The following is a 13,958-nucleotide window of genomic DNA, read 5'->3' as shown; positions in this document are numbered from 1 at the left end:
CGAGGGTTGGGGACAAAGGGTGGCAATCGGGGGTGAGCTGTCCCAGAGGCGCACACTAGATTGTGGAGTGCCTCAGGAAGCAGTTCTCTCCCCGATGCTATTTAATATCTATATGTGCCCCCTTGCCCAGATTGCCCGGAGGCACGGGCTTGGGTGTCATCAATATGCAGATGACACCCAGCTCTATCTGCTAATGGATGGCCGGCCTGACTGCGTCCCAGGGAATTTGGACCTGGCACTGCAGGCCGTGGCGACTTGGCTAAGGCTGAGTGGGTTGAAGCTGAATCTGATGAAGACAGAGGTCCTTTGCGTGGGTCAGGGCGCTTTGGGGAGGGAAATACCTCTCCCGGTTCTGGATGGGGTGCCGCTGAAAGTGGTGCACCGGGTCAGGAGCTTGGGAGTTCTACTGGAGCCTTCACTATCAATGGAGGCCCAGATAGCAGCCACTGCCAAGTCAGCCTTCTTTCATCTAAGGCGAGCAAGGCAGCTGGCCCCCTTCCTAGAGCGTCAGGACCTAGCAACAGTGATTCATCCAACGGTCACCTCGAGATTGGATTACTGTAATGCCCTCTACATGGGGCTGCCTCTGTGCCGAACCCGGAAGCTGCAGTTGGTGCAGAACGTGGCGGCTAGACTGTTATTGGGGCTCCCGAAGTGAGAGCACATACAGCCAGGGCTGCGCGGACTGCACTGGTTGCCGGATTCATTACAAAGTGCTGGTTATTACCTTTAAAGCCCTATATGGCCGAGGACCTGCCTACCTGAGGGACCATCTTTCCCCGTATGAACCCCAGAGATCACTGAGGTCAGCAGGGAAGAACCAACTGACCATCCCCAGGCCGAAGGAGGCAAAACTGCAGAGCACTCTCATGCGGGCCTTTTCTATCGTAGCTCCACACCTATGGAACCAGCTCCCGGAAGAAGTGCAGGCCCTGTGGGACTTTGAACAGTTTCACAGGGCCTGCAAGACCATCCTTTTTGGGTTGGCCTTCACCGATTAAAAATGACAGAGGGACTCGCCAGCAATTTTTACCATCATGCTGAAATAGCACCAGAATGTTAATTTTAGAAATTTTAAATTAGACTGTTTAAATAAGCTACTATTTTTAAATATTTATTGTATAATTTACTGTATTTGAGGTTGTTAGCCACCCTGAGCCTGCTTTGGCGGGAAGGGCAGGATACAAATAAAATGTTGTTGTTGTTACAGGGTGTAAATATGAATCCAATTCACTTTGAAACCTTCTCTGGTTCTGAAGTAAATGTGCTAAACTCTGGTCTTGCAGAGCTCTCTGGGTGCCTTGAAGCTGTAAGAGCCTATGGGCCCACAGCTATATGGATTATCTAGCACACCCAATTGACCTTGCTGTTCTAGTATTGCAGTCAAGGTTGCAAGTAATTTCTAGTGACTCCATAGGTTTTTCAAGGCAAGAGATGTTCAGAGGTGGCTTGCCATTGTCTGCCTCTTCATAACATCCTGGGTTTCCTGGGTGATATCCCATCCAAGTACTAACCAAGGCAGACCCTGCTTAGCTTCTGACAAAATTGGACTAGCCTGGGCCATTTTATTATTACTAAGAGAAAATCTCTGAAAATTGAACCATCTTAAATATTAACTGTATCCAGCAAAAATATATATATTATTGTAATTACTGACAGTATCGTTGCTGGTATTATTAACCAAGAATGTTTTCATGTCCCTAAAACACAATTCTAAGGTTTTGTATGGCATTTTGAATAGGCTAGTGACTAGGGATGGGCATGAACTGAATTATGAACTGAATTTCATGATGAACCAGGCCAGTTTCTTGGATTGCGAACTGTGATTCAGGCAATTGCATTGTTGTGAACTGCCAATGAACTAGCCTGGGTTTTGGTTCATTTGAGTTTGTGGGCCAGACATGCTTGCCTCCCAAGATAATGGTGGGCTGCATTGCCATGGCAGCACAATTCTTTAAATGCCTTCTGAGTTTACTTGCAAGAGCTGTGGCAGCTTCTGCAATGGGGAGACGAGGGTTTGATGCAGGGGTGGGGGGGAACTGTCAACAAGAAAAAGGGGGTACAGTGCATTTGACAGTGGTTGTTGAGGTTGTGCCAGCAGGCTGACCCCTGGAGGTAACAGAGGAAGGCCAGGAGGTGTGAGCAGTAAAAGAACAAGGTTTCCAGCACCCCAGGAAGATACTGATCTGCGGGGCAGAAGGCAAAAAGTGGGATGGTTTGCTTGAGGTGGCAGCAAAGGGGGGCGTTGGGAAGTGGACTCCTGGATATTAGAGAGTGTGCCCAGGAGCATCTTTTGGATACTCAATCATGAACCTGGCAAACCATGAACCAGTTCAGCAAACCAAAAAGTTTGTGGAGATTCATGAACTATGGTTCATGGTTTCTCAGGAACCACAACAACTGCCATTTTCCGAGTTTGTGCCCATCCCTGCTAGTGACCTTCTGTCACCATCTACCCTAAAGTAGAGTAATAATATTGGCTGTTTTGTGTGTGAAGCCATTGAAATCCAGAAACATAAACACAATTTCAACAGGAAGGACGGAAGTTTAAAAATGAATAGGGCATGGCTTCCAGTCCTGAAAAACACAAAATGTCCTACTGTTAGACAAATTGCTGTGGATCTCCTCTTGGATGGGGGAATTAGCAGAGGAGACCCTGGCAGAGTGTAGGAGAGATCTTTTGCCAATTTACGGAGGTGCAATTCTCAGAAAGGAGACTCCAGACTAAATATATTTTAAAATGTTTATTCAGAAAAATATATATAAATACAATCACACATTCAAACAAGGTAAATAATTCATACAACAATCACACAGTTCCTAAGGAAAAATAGAGATGAAATTGATAAGGGTAACACAAGGGTAAAACATGGACAGGGTGATACTTTACCATCTTGAAGACTTCCCAGTAACAATAGATGATAAGGGGAGGGTGGCCAGAGATTACCAGCATCACTAGCCATAATGGGGTCCAATTGTATAACTGAGGATGGCTCAGATAGCGGAGTAGAGATACTGAATGAGACACACTGAACTGGCAGACCACATGGCCTTATATTACCATCCTTGTGTCTCCAGGCTATAGTATCAGGTGACTCGTGACTAGAGGTCAGGTGACTTATGACACTGCATGACACCCGTGCATTACACTCCTTAGGTCACCAAAAGGGGCGGACAGGGGAAGGCTCCCAGAGGCTTGATGGGATTAGTGGGACTTGATGGGCTTACCTATTGAAAAACTACCTTAAATAAAGAAAAGAAGTTGGTCAATTTAGAGCCACATTGTAATCTACGGTAACACCATAGCTAACACAATGGGGTTGTCCTGCATAATGAGATTAAGTCCTCAGCAACAGTCACATCCTTGAGCTTCTCCTTTGTATCCAGCGATCTTCTCAGCAGCTGACAGGAGCAATCCTTTGTCATGTGCAGTCTGGTAGCAAAGCCTTTTGTCCAACTTTGGGTTACTCCATTTGCATCTGTATTGAAACACCTGGAAAATGTGACTCTCCTGCTTTACCTTTATGGTGGCTGAACAAGATGGATCCAGGATCCCCTTCATCATGGCTTTTGCTGAAAGCTGTTCTTAGAGGGTGTCTTCCTTGGACAGAAGTGCAGTTGTGTTTTGCATGGCTTGGCAGCTTCTTGGGGAAGCCTGATATAGAGTTCTTCTATGCAGGAGGAATGCAGTTACAGCACTGGCAGGAACAAGCAGGGAGGCCTCTTAGCTAAGCTGGAGTTCTTGCTGCTTGGCCCCACACAGAGTAAAAGCTGGCACAAATGCCAAATGCTTAAGATGGAAGGTGGCACAAATGCCAAATTCTTAAGATCAAACAGGATCCATTGCCTGTAGGCAAGTGGGTATTTGTTATTAATGTCCATATTGAGTTCTTATACCCAATGTTTTCTGCTTATCACTGAATGTTCATAGAAGCAGTTTGCCTGTGTTCACACAATATAAGTTCATAACAATAAAAGTCCTGTATCTCTGACACTAGGCCAGAGTAAACTCAGTCCATTTAAAGATGGAGGAGGGGACTCATGCTTACACTACAGTTTACAACAGCACTACAGATAAGATTAGAATTTCAATAGCCAATCCATATAATAGCCACTTGTTTTGAAGCCTTCCTCCTTAAAAGAACTATGAAGTTGTGGAGATGCCGTGGGTTTTGTATTTCCCTTTTACTGGAGTTTCAAAATTACTTTCTTCCTTGTTAGTGTAGCAGGAAAACCCTATTTATACGTTACCAATTCCAGTTGGATCAATCACAGAAGCAATGGAGACGATGTCAGGAAAACAGCTTTCTTTATTTTACGTGCATACGCGCTCTATACACGGGCTTCAGACTCTCGGGTCTGAGCGGCAAATCACAGTTGCCTGCTGCCTTTTATAGGGTTTCCCCACCCACCTACTTCCTTAACACATCTCAGTTCCCCAGGTCCCTGGGACACTGACAAAAACACGCGTCGACCACAATTTGTGTGGTGTACTAGTCCGTTGGTTCATCTTCCTGGGTCTGTCTACCTTATATGGGCTTTTCTCGTTGCCAGCTGTCCCTTGTTTCCTTATTGCTAAATTGCTATTAACCTGCGTATATGTTTCTACCTTCTGCAGAAAAAGAGGAAGTTCTTCCTAAGCTTGCTGCTGGTGTCCCAGCTGTCCTGCGGTTTATCTTAAAATAACCTTTGTTAGCTAGCTGTTTCCTCTTGCCTCAGCAAGCTGATTTCTCTTTTGCTTACACTGCCACACAAAGACCTTTTTCTAAAAGCACTATTATTTCTCTTCATTCCAAGCACTGCTAAGCCATACATATTGATTAAATATTGATATAATTTTTGTTCTTATTGATCCACTGCTATATTTCCCCTCTTTCAGGCTTTTTAGCCTGACTCTTCAGGCTTAAGCCTGACCAACATTTCTAGTCCACCTTCACAAACTCTCATACACATATCAAAACCAACCTATTAAAACCAAAACATCAAAACCATACTTGAGAAACACATCTGGAATAAATTTGATAACCATTTGAACAGGCCCGCTCCAGACCCCAGGACTGCACCATTACATTACTACAGTCCCTAAGCCCGGAACAGGTCCAATCATGGATCTCTTAACTCGATCAACTGGCTGTTGCTTGAGGAATTTCTTCTCCCTGAGCGTAGAGCAATCAGCTCCTGTGTGACTGCAGCTAGGGGAGTTGTCTCCAATACCTGTGGAATCCTGCCATCTCCGGTAGGCCAGGATCCAGAGGGAGTTGCCTGTGGAACCTCACTACTGCCAGTGAGTGAGGTCCAGAGGTCGGGCTTCAAACAACCAGATCCGGGAGCAAAACTGCACCTGAAAAGCCTATCTAGGAAAATCTCGATTAACTGCATAGCCAGAAACAACACAATGCTTAAGACAAGCCTATCCTTCCCTCATAGCACATAACATTTTGGGCTGGGTTTTCTCATTTTAACAATTTTTCCAAAGGGCCTTTCATGAATAAAATCACAAAGAACTTAATCTTTTACTTTCGCTAGGCATCTCAGTATGAACAAGGCACTAGGCAATGTGTCAAGCTAAAACTAGCTTGTGACACATTTTCACCACTCAACTTTCCCAGGGATTTTCCTACCTGCTTGGCTTAATTCATGGGCAACAATTCTTCTGCACAGAGCTGCTGCTGGCAAAGGAAATGAATTGTTTTTAAACACCAAAAAATGCAAATAAAATCAAAGTCACCTCAAAGGGTCCCCTCTTTGTGACTTTACTCCAGGTTTAGCAAAGGTTTCTTCCAGGCTCTCTTCCTTCTGGAGAGGCTCTTGTAGGCTCACATCCTGCTCTGGGACTGGGCCAGCTGCTTCTTCCGTGCTTCTACCATTTCCTGGCCATCTCTCTCTGGCGCAATCCGGCTACAGCCTTCAGGCGGGAGACTTCCTTGATGCCAGTCAGTTTCCCTTTGTGGATCTGCTCGATCTGCTTCGCTGCTGGGCAGCGTTCTTTCTGCCAGCTGCTTGGCCTTTCTGTAGACACCCAGGAGCTCAAGCGTCGCAGACATCGGGACCTTCAGATGACCCTTGGTTTCCTTATCTGGATCGGCCCTTCTGCTAGGGTTTTCTCTCTTATCTTTGCAGCCGCAGCACAGGAAAAGCTATTAAGGAAGCTCTTCAGCCCACAGTTTCCTTCACCGGCCCTCCACTTCTCGGACCGGCTGTTTGGCTCGATGCTCATAGCCTTGCATCTTACTGACTGAACAGCAACTTTCTAATCTCCTTCAGGCTGGACTCAGCCTCCTGCTGCCTTCGCCTGATATCTGGAGCCGACTGAGCCGCAAAGGTTGATCACCTGCAACTTCGTGGTTGGTGGGCAAAAATAGATTTGGTGGGCTGCACACAGGCACTTCTACAAGACATCTGGTTTCTGGAGGACTTCTGCTACCTCACACGTCTTAATGGCTTTGTGCCTGCTGGTAGAGCTTGTTGGCATCGGCTTACTAGGCAGATGGGAGCCTCCCTGCTGGCATCTCACTCGAGGGTAGTTGTTCACTTCCGCAATCTTGGAGGATTATTTCAGAGACACTCGGCAAGCACTTTAAAAGGTCTCTTTTCCCTTGTGCCCAATGAATACATTGTAGCCTGTCATGGGCCGGGAATTGGGAGCCCTGGATCTGCTGGAGGGACATCACATGGCTGACGGGGATTTCTTCTGAGAAGGTAAGCTGACCAGAGGCAGAGGACTTGCTTCTGGAGAACTTCTCTCGGGGGGAGCCCATAGATCTGGAATTCTTTGGTCTTAACCGATGCAAGGGCGAGGATAGAACCTAAGTGAATCTAAATGGCAAGAGGGAGGGGCTGGGAGCTTTGTGTTGGGCTTAAAGGACCAGCTCCCTCCAAGGGGCAGCAAAACGCTGTGCTATGTCCTGTGGGTACCTTGACTAAGACTGCCTTGTCCTGAGACTGAGATGCCTGTCCGGGAATACTGCTCAAAATTGCACACCAGCAGCACCAACTGAACTAGAAAATAATCGATGCCGCTAATGAACAACCCTGAGCAGCGGAAAATACGTCAAACACACAAATGGGATTATCATTAATTCTTTTGGATATTTTTTCGTACAAGGCATTACATGGCAACATCATTATAAAACTAAAGCACAGTTTTCCTATCTAATAATCTTTGCGGTTGTCTCCAGGAGTTTCCTCCCGGGGTAGAATACATTGTTTCGTTCCATTATATGGCACAACACCAATCTGTACATGCGGGTTCAGTGGGACAAAGATTGACGGTGATTGGAAGGGTTTTGATGCCAAGGCATGCCGTCCATTTCCTCGGGCACCCATTTATGGGAGACAAGGGAGGAGGTCTCCCACCCCTCATTGCCTTGCAGTTCTACCCCCAGGCTCCCTGGGGCGGAGCTGTGGGGAACCAAGAAGCACTGCTGGCCGAAAGGACCCATGGCGGCGGCCTGATGGAACCTGGGTATTGGCATCATTTCCCCTCGTCTTTGTCTCCCACCCCATCCTTGGGGAGGGGCAACGGAGCTTCTATGGGGGCAAAAATTCATCCAGTGGCCCCGTTCGTGGCACCAGGCACACTCATCACGTGCCAATGGTGTTCGGACATTCCCTGATGTTACCTGGGGTCCTGCTTCGGTGCGCCTGCCCTCCCTGGGGTCCCGGTTCCCACTATGATCTTTCATGGTGGCTGGCAGCAGGGCAGCCTTCATTTTAAGTTTATGATTTTCTGCCCTTTTAGTCTCTTTTGCTCGATTTTTAAACACCTTCTGAACTTTTTTTAACAGCTGAGTAATACTCAAATCAATAAACCCCTCTTGCTGTAGTAGTTTTTGTCTTATGTCGGTCGTAGCTTGACTGACAAACACACACTTTATCATTTGCTGGACATCAGCATGCTCGGGGTTAAAAGGTGAATACAGTCGGTACGCCTCATATAAGCGCTCAAGATAAGATTCCGGGGCCTCATCTGGCCCCTGTCGGGTTTCCTTAATCTTACTCATATCAATAATATTGATGTCAGATTGTACCGAGGGGCTATCTGACATAAAAAAAAAACAAAATTAACAGGCACACCAGACAGACAAAACTTTTTTTAAAAAACACGTTAAACACACAATTTCCCTAAACATTAGACACAAAATTTTCCCCTAATGGAAGAAGAGTCGGCCTCTCCCTGGCGGGTGACTCAGCCGTTTTATTTTTCTTCTCCACTTATTGCTTCCCCAAATTTTCCCTTAATGGTGGCAGAAGGGTCGATTTCCTCCCTTCCCCTTTTCGAATGCAGCACGTAGCCTAATGCACCGGCTGCATGCGGAACCGACTAAGGTCCGCCGGCAGAAGGGGCTGATACCTTCCCTTCTCCGTCGTTCAGACACTGTTAGAGGGCCGCAGGCAAAAAGGGCAGAAGACAACTCCTCTCTTTTTTTATTCTGCGGTTCTCTGCGAGCGCTGCCGCGGGGTGTTCCTACCCGCCTTCCCTCCTGAGATGGGCTGTCAGGCGACCCGTTTGGTCACCTACCCTATTATCTCAAACTTGGAGAGGTTTTTATTACTGCAGTCAAGCTGTTTCACGTGGAGAAAATCTATCACGTTGAGCACGAGGTCCTATACTGGCCACTACCTTATGCCCAAGGCGTAGAGCTGGCTCCTGTCGCCGTCTCCCCTAGGTCGATTAGGCCTTGCGGTCGACGTCAACTGAAGATGGGACGGTCAGAGAACGGTCAGCCAAAAAGAAGGCTGGGAGCTCCTACCGTGGATCTGGTCCTCCCCACCAACAGCGGTAGTCGACCGGGCTAATCAGGGGACGCTTGAGCTCCTGGCTGGCTCGCCAAATTTATGTAGCAGGAAAACCCTATTTATACGTTACCAATTCCAGTTGGATCAATCACAGAAGCAATGGAGACGATGTCAGGAAAACAGCTTTCTTTATTTTACGTGCATACGCGCTCTATACACGGGCTTCAGACTCTCGGGTCTGAGCGGCAAATCACAGTTGCCTGCTGCCTTTTATAGGGTTTCCCCACCCACCTACTTCCTTAACACATCTCAGTTCCCCAGGTCCCTGGGACACTGACAAAAACACGCGTCGACCACAATTTGTGTGGTGTACTAGTCCGTTGGTTCATCTTCCTGGGTCTGTCTACCTTATATGGGCTTTTCTCGTTGCCAGCTGTCCCTTGTTTCCTTATTGCTAAATTGCTATTAACCTGCGTATATGTTTCTACCTTCTGCAGAAAAAGAGGAAGTTCTTCCTAAGCTTGCTGCTGGTGTCCCAGCTGTCCTGCGGTTTATCTTAAAATAACCTTTGTTAGCTAGCTGTTTCCTCTTGCCTCAGCAAGCTGATTTCTCTTTTGCTTACACTGCCACACAAAGACCTTTTTCTAAAAGCACTATTATTTCTCTTCATTCCAAGCACTGCTAAGCCATACATATTGATTAAATATTGATATAATTTTTGTTCTTATTGATCCACTGCTATATTAGTTCCTAATACTTCAAATTATAGAAGGGAGACTTTCAGCAAGTATTCCAGTAGCTATTTCCTTTCAAAAGTTTCAAAAGACCTTTCTTAAGGCCCAAACCTGACTGAAAACATGGAGTATTTGGGAAGGAATTATGTTCTTGGGGTTTTTTTGGGGTGGTGGTGGTTGTATTTGTGTGTGTGTGCATGTGCTCCTGGAAGTCATGGTGGCCTTTGGTGACTGACACTACTGGGGACATGGATATTCAGAGAGGTGGCTGAATAAAGCCTCCCCCTGCCTCCGGCTCTGCTTAGCTTCCAAGATCTGACAAGATCGGGCTAGAGGAATTATGTTCTTTTGCATCACAGCTGAGCTGTTCAGTTGAAACCTCTTTTAAAAGCCATCCTGAGATGTTGTTTCCCAGCATGTTGTTAGAAAAATCAGAACACATTGAAAAATGAGCACATTCTTGTTGATGGGCATAACCTTATCCTTCACTGTAGTTGTGTGGAAATGTTCATGTCAAGTTCAGATCTCCATACAACTTCTCATGGCTATGTTCTCATTTGTACTTCTGCAAGATTATAAACAACTCAAGACAAAATTTATCTCCATATTTCCCCCTTCCTATAGTTCTAAGCATATTGATCAGAAGTAAAAATCCCAACCTTCCACAGATGAGAAAAACTTGGTGGGGAATGCATCTGGTCTTAGTGCCAATGGCAGTGTGAAGGAGGTGGGAGACACTGTCAGGATATAAATGCTGAAAGGAGATTAGGATGGATGGTAGTAGAATAATAATAAAAAAGTAGCATCCAACTTTCATGGGCATTGCTCAGATGATGCCATTAAGCCATACTGGTTGCCAAAAGCCATTGCATAGGTCTGTCCTCTGTCTTACATGAATGGCAAGTAAAGAACAAATGAGGTTTACTACCCCCCCCCCCCCTTCTCACTTACTATTCATAAATAGCAGGATGGTACAGTTGTGCCTTCCGTTATCTGATAAAGATCACTACACTTCTGTGTGAGGCACTGCATGGCCAAAATACTAGCCCACCTACTTCAGCTTGTACACCAAGCCTGTAGTGAGATATTGAGGGAAACTAGGAGACATTGGGGGGAACTGAGAAGGTTTGTCTGGAGTGTCATGATGTGCTGGGACATTAGTTACATGTCTGTATCATAGTTTCAGAGGGTAGCCATACTAGTCTGAAACAGAAGAACTAGACTTGAGTCCAGTAGCACCTTAGAGACTGACATGATTTTTGTAGTCTAAGTTTTTGAGAGTCAAAACTCCCTTTGTATTATGTTAAGAGTAAGATGGTTGTTGGAGCATGAGGATCACCTGATCTCTGGTACTTCTGTATCTTAGGGCTCTGGACCCTATTATTACTTGCTGGTATATGGAAGCCTCTGGTAAGTAGTAGTGCTAAGTACTGTCACTCTGAATGCAAAACAATGCTATCTGGCTCATTCTTGCCTTGTTTTGTTCCATATTGTAGGTGCGCGACAGGAGAGGCTTGGCAAGAAATCATGTTAGCTTGTATGCCAGGAAAACTATGTGATGCAGAGTCTGATTACAATCCAGGAGAAGAATATACATGTGGAAGCAACTTTGCCATAATTTATTTCATTACTTTCTATATGTTGTGTGCTTTTTTGGTGAGTCCAGGAACAGCAGTAGTTTAAGAGATGGATGAATGATAAGTTTATCAGAAAATGACTTTAAAACATAATTCTCAGAGTTCATAAAATGCCTTCAGAGTTAATGTTTGAAACAATATAATATACACAGTCAAAATCAAATGGCTGTACATTTCAAGAAATACATATAGTTTATATTGAAGAGTTCCACTTATATTTGCAGGTGTTTCTAGGTGCAAAATCCAACTGAAGAAACTGTTGTTTCATATGAGAATGACATCTTGAGCTCAGTCCAGTTTTTAAGATCTTCTTGCTGGGTTACGCTCATAGTTACACTTACATTTATGGGTTACACACAAATGCAGGATTTTAAAAGATGTTTATCCATCTTTCACTTCCAATAGGGGACTGAGGTGGCTCACAACAAAAAACGTATATAGTAAATAAAAGCACAATATCATACACATGAAAACATGAAATATCAAAATACTAGCAGCCTAGTACAAACACTATCATTGAAAGTCTTTCTACCATAATTAGCATCAACGATACAGAACCCTCTTATTAAATAATCTGGCCATACAGACTTTTGGAAGGCAGAAAATGAAGTATCCTCTTCACCTCTCCTGGAAAATTATTCCAAGGGAATAGGACTACCAACTGCGGGGGGGGGGGGGGGGGACCAGCTGGGCTTATTGAGATACTAGGAATAAGGTCTGTTGGAGAAAAATACAATGAGCTCTAGAAAGAGGCTTTGGGTGAGTGCTCCCCCGCCCTTGCTGTCTTCCCATCTATCTAAGTGAAGGAATTCACTCCCCCCTCCTCCAGGGGAGCTGATCTCTGCCATCTAGAGAGCAGCTGTAATTCTGAGTGATCTCCAGCCCTTACCTCGAGATTGACAGCAATGATTCCCCAGAAGGAAATGGCATTGTTCCTGTCTGAGGTCCCACCCTTCCTGAAACCCTGCCCTCTCCAGGCCACACCCCTTAAATCTCCAGGAATTTCCTAACAAGGAGTTGGCAACCCTATCTCCTTCCCTTTATTTGCCCTTCTGACTTCAGCTTTCCATCGCCTTTCCCCTCCCTGCAGCCTCTACATAGGAAAAGGACAGTCTTTCTCCACAGTGGGGGAGGGGACCAAAGCAGCTTACATCATTCTCCTCTGTCCCCTTTGATCTGAACAACAACCCTGTAAGGCAGATAGGCTGAAAGTCTGTAACTGGTCTGAAACCATCCCATTAGCTTCCACAGCAAGAACCTGGGTCTAGCAGACCCTGCTCTGAAGCCCTAACTCTTATGCCCTTCTCAAACTCCACCACAGAATCTCCAGGAATTTCCCACCAACCTGGAACTGGCAGCCATAGTCAGGACTGACCCCAGTGAGTTCTGCCTCAGAGGTCTTTAGTGATACCTTTCAAACCAGCAGTCTGTCTTTGTGTCTTGCTTTTCCCCTATATCCCTCTTTCTGTATCTGGTCTGTTGCCACAGGACACCATTTTTCCCCCTTTCCAGAAGAGGATAGGGAGGAGTCCTCAGCCAATCGAGGGAAGCTGTTCTCTGGCTGTTTCCCTCCTCCCTCCCTCAGCCAATCAAAGGAAAGGTTTCTTTCTCTCCTCTATGAATTGATGTGACAGGCAGCTCAGCCAACAGAGAGCCAAAAACTGCCAGAACTAAGAGTGGTTGCCTTTTACTGACAGTATCAGCTAGCAACAGCCACTCAGGCAGGAGAGTAGAGTAGACTCAACCAATGACATGCAAGTACGCTTGATTGATAGTTCAGAAGGGCGAAGGTTGATGTATCACAGTCCCACCCAGTCCCAACCAATCAGAATGCTCAGTTTTGTCAAGACGAAAGGGCTTTTATATTATAGATCACTGCCTTAATGGAAAAGAGCATCCATAGCTAGAAGAGGATGAGGAGAGTGGAATCATGTGAGGGAAAGGAGTTCATCTATAAAGAAACTGTAAGAAAGACGAATACATAAAAATGTGTGGCTTATGGTGTCTTCTGAATTAAAATTAAGTAATATCACCTTCTGAATTAAAATTAAGTAATGTGACTTCAGTTGCGATATATGTCAGCACTTTATTATTTTTATCACTCCTATATATATATTTGCATTTTCCATAGACTGATTTGAAGACTGTGTGTGTATCTAGGCATATAAAAACACACACTCTTCAAATCAGTCTATGGAATGTGTGTGTGTATACACACACATGCATACCTGTACTTCATCATTTGCACTTTTCCATGGTAATTTAAATATTATTAATGAGTTTCTTCAATTGTTTTCAAGATTATCAACCTCTTTGTGGCTGTCATCATGGACAACTTTGATTATCTGACACGCGATTGGTCTATTCTTGGTCCCCATCACCTAGATGAATTTAAAAGAATATGGTCAGAATATGATCCTGAAGCAAAGTACGTACAGCTAGTCATTTCATCACAGTATGTGCCTACTTCAAAAATGGAATGGGTCACTGAGGATGTATGTGGGGAAGTAATTAGGAAGTTCCTGCATTGTGCAGGGGATTGGACTAGCTGACTCTGGAGGTCCTTTCCAACTTTATGATTCTATGAAATACCCCCCCAAAAAAATAGAGAGTAAAGAGGAGAATGAAGGGGGCGGTATTTAGGAAGTATTGTGCAGGGGGTTGGACTAGATGACCCTGGAGGTCCCTTCCAACTCTATGATTCTATGAAATACCAAAAAATAAAGAAAGAATAAAGAAAGTCATTTTTTTTTTAAAAAAAACCATTTTAAATTTTTTTTTATGAAATGCCAAAAAATAAAGAAAGCTATTTAAAAGATATGTAGAAGTATTTAATCAATACTCTTAT

At 45.0% G+C, this 13,958-nt stretch overlaps 1 protein-coding gene across 12 annotated transcripts in view; it reads left to right on the top strand.

Moving 5' to 3' along the window:
• The window catches only part of CACNA1D (calcium voltage-gated channel subunit alpha1 D), a 384,077-nt gene that overhangs the window by 294,766 nt on the left and 75,353 nt on the right, over positions 1 to 13,958 (top strand). For all 12 annotated transcript variants that reach the window (XM_060239786.1, XM_060239787.1, XM_060239788.1 and 9 more), the window contains 2 exons: positions 10,970 to 11,129; positions 13,411 to 13,538. In XM_060239786.1, the coding sequence (XP_060095769.1) occupies positions 10,970 to 11,129; positions 13,411 to 13,538 (288 nt within the window). The remainder of the gene's footprint in view (positions 1 to 10,969; positions 11,130 to 13,410; positions 13,539 to 13,958) is intronic.

The sequence above is a fragment of the Heteronotia binoei genome, chromosome 5 (assembly GCF_032191835.1).
Source record: "Heteronotia binoei isolate CCM8104 ecotype False Entrance Well chromosome 5, APGP_CSIRO_Hbin_v1, whole genome shotgun sequence".
Lineage (NCBI taxonomy): Eukaryota > Metazoa > Chordata > Lepidosauria > Squamata > Gekkonidae > Heteronotia > Heteronotia binoei.
The sequence above is the reverse complement of the archived record's forward strand: the minus strand, read 5'-3'. Positions and strand labels throughout refer to the sequence as shown.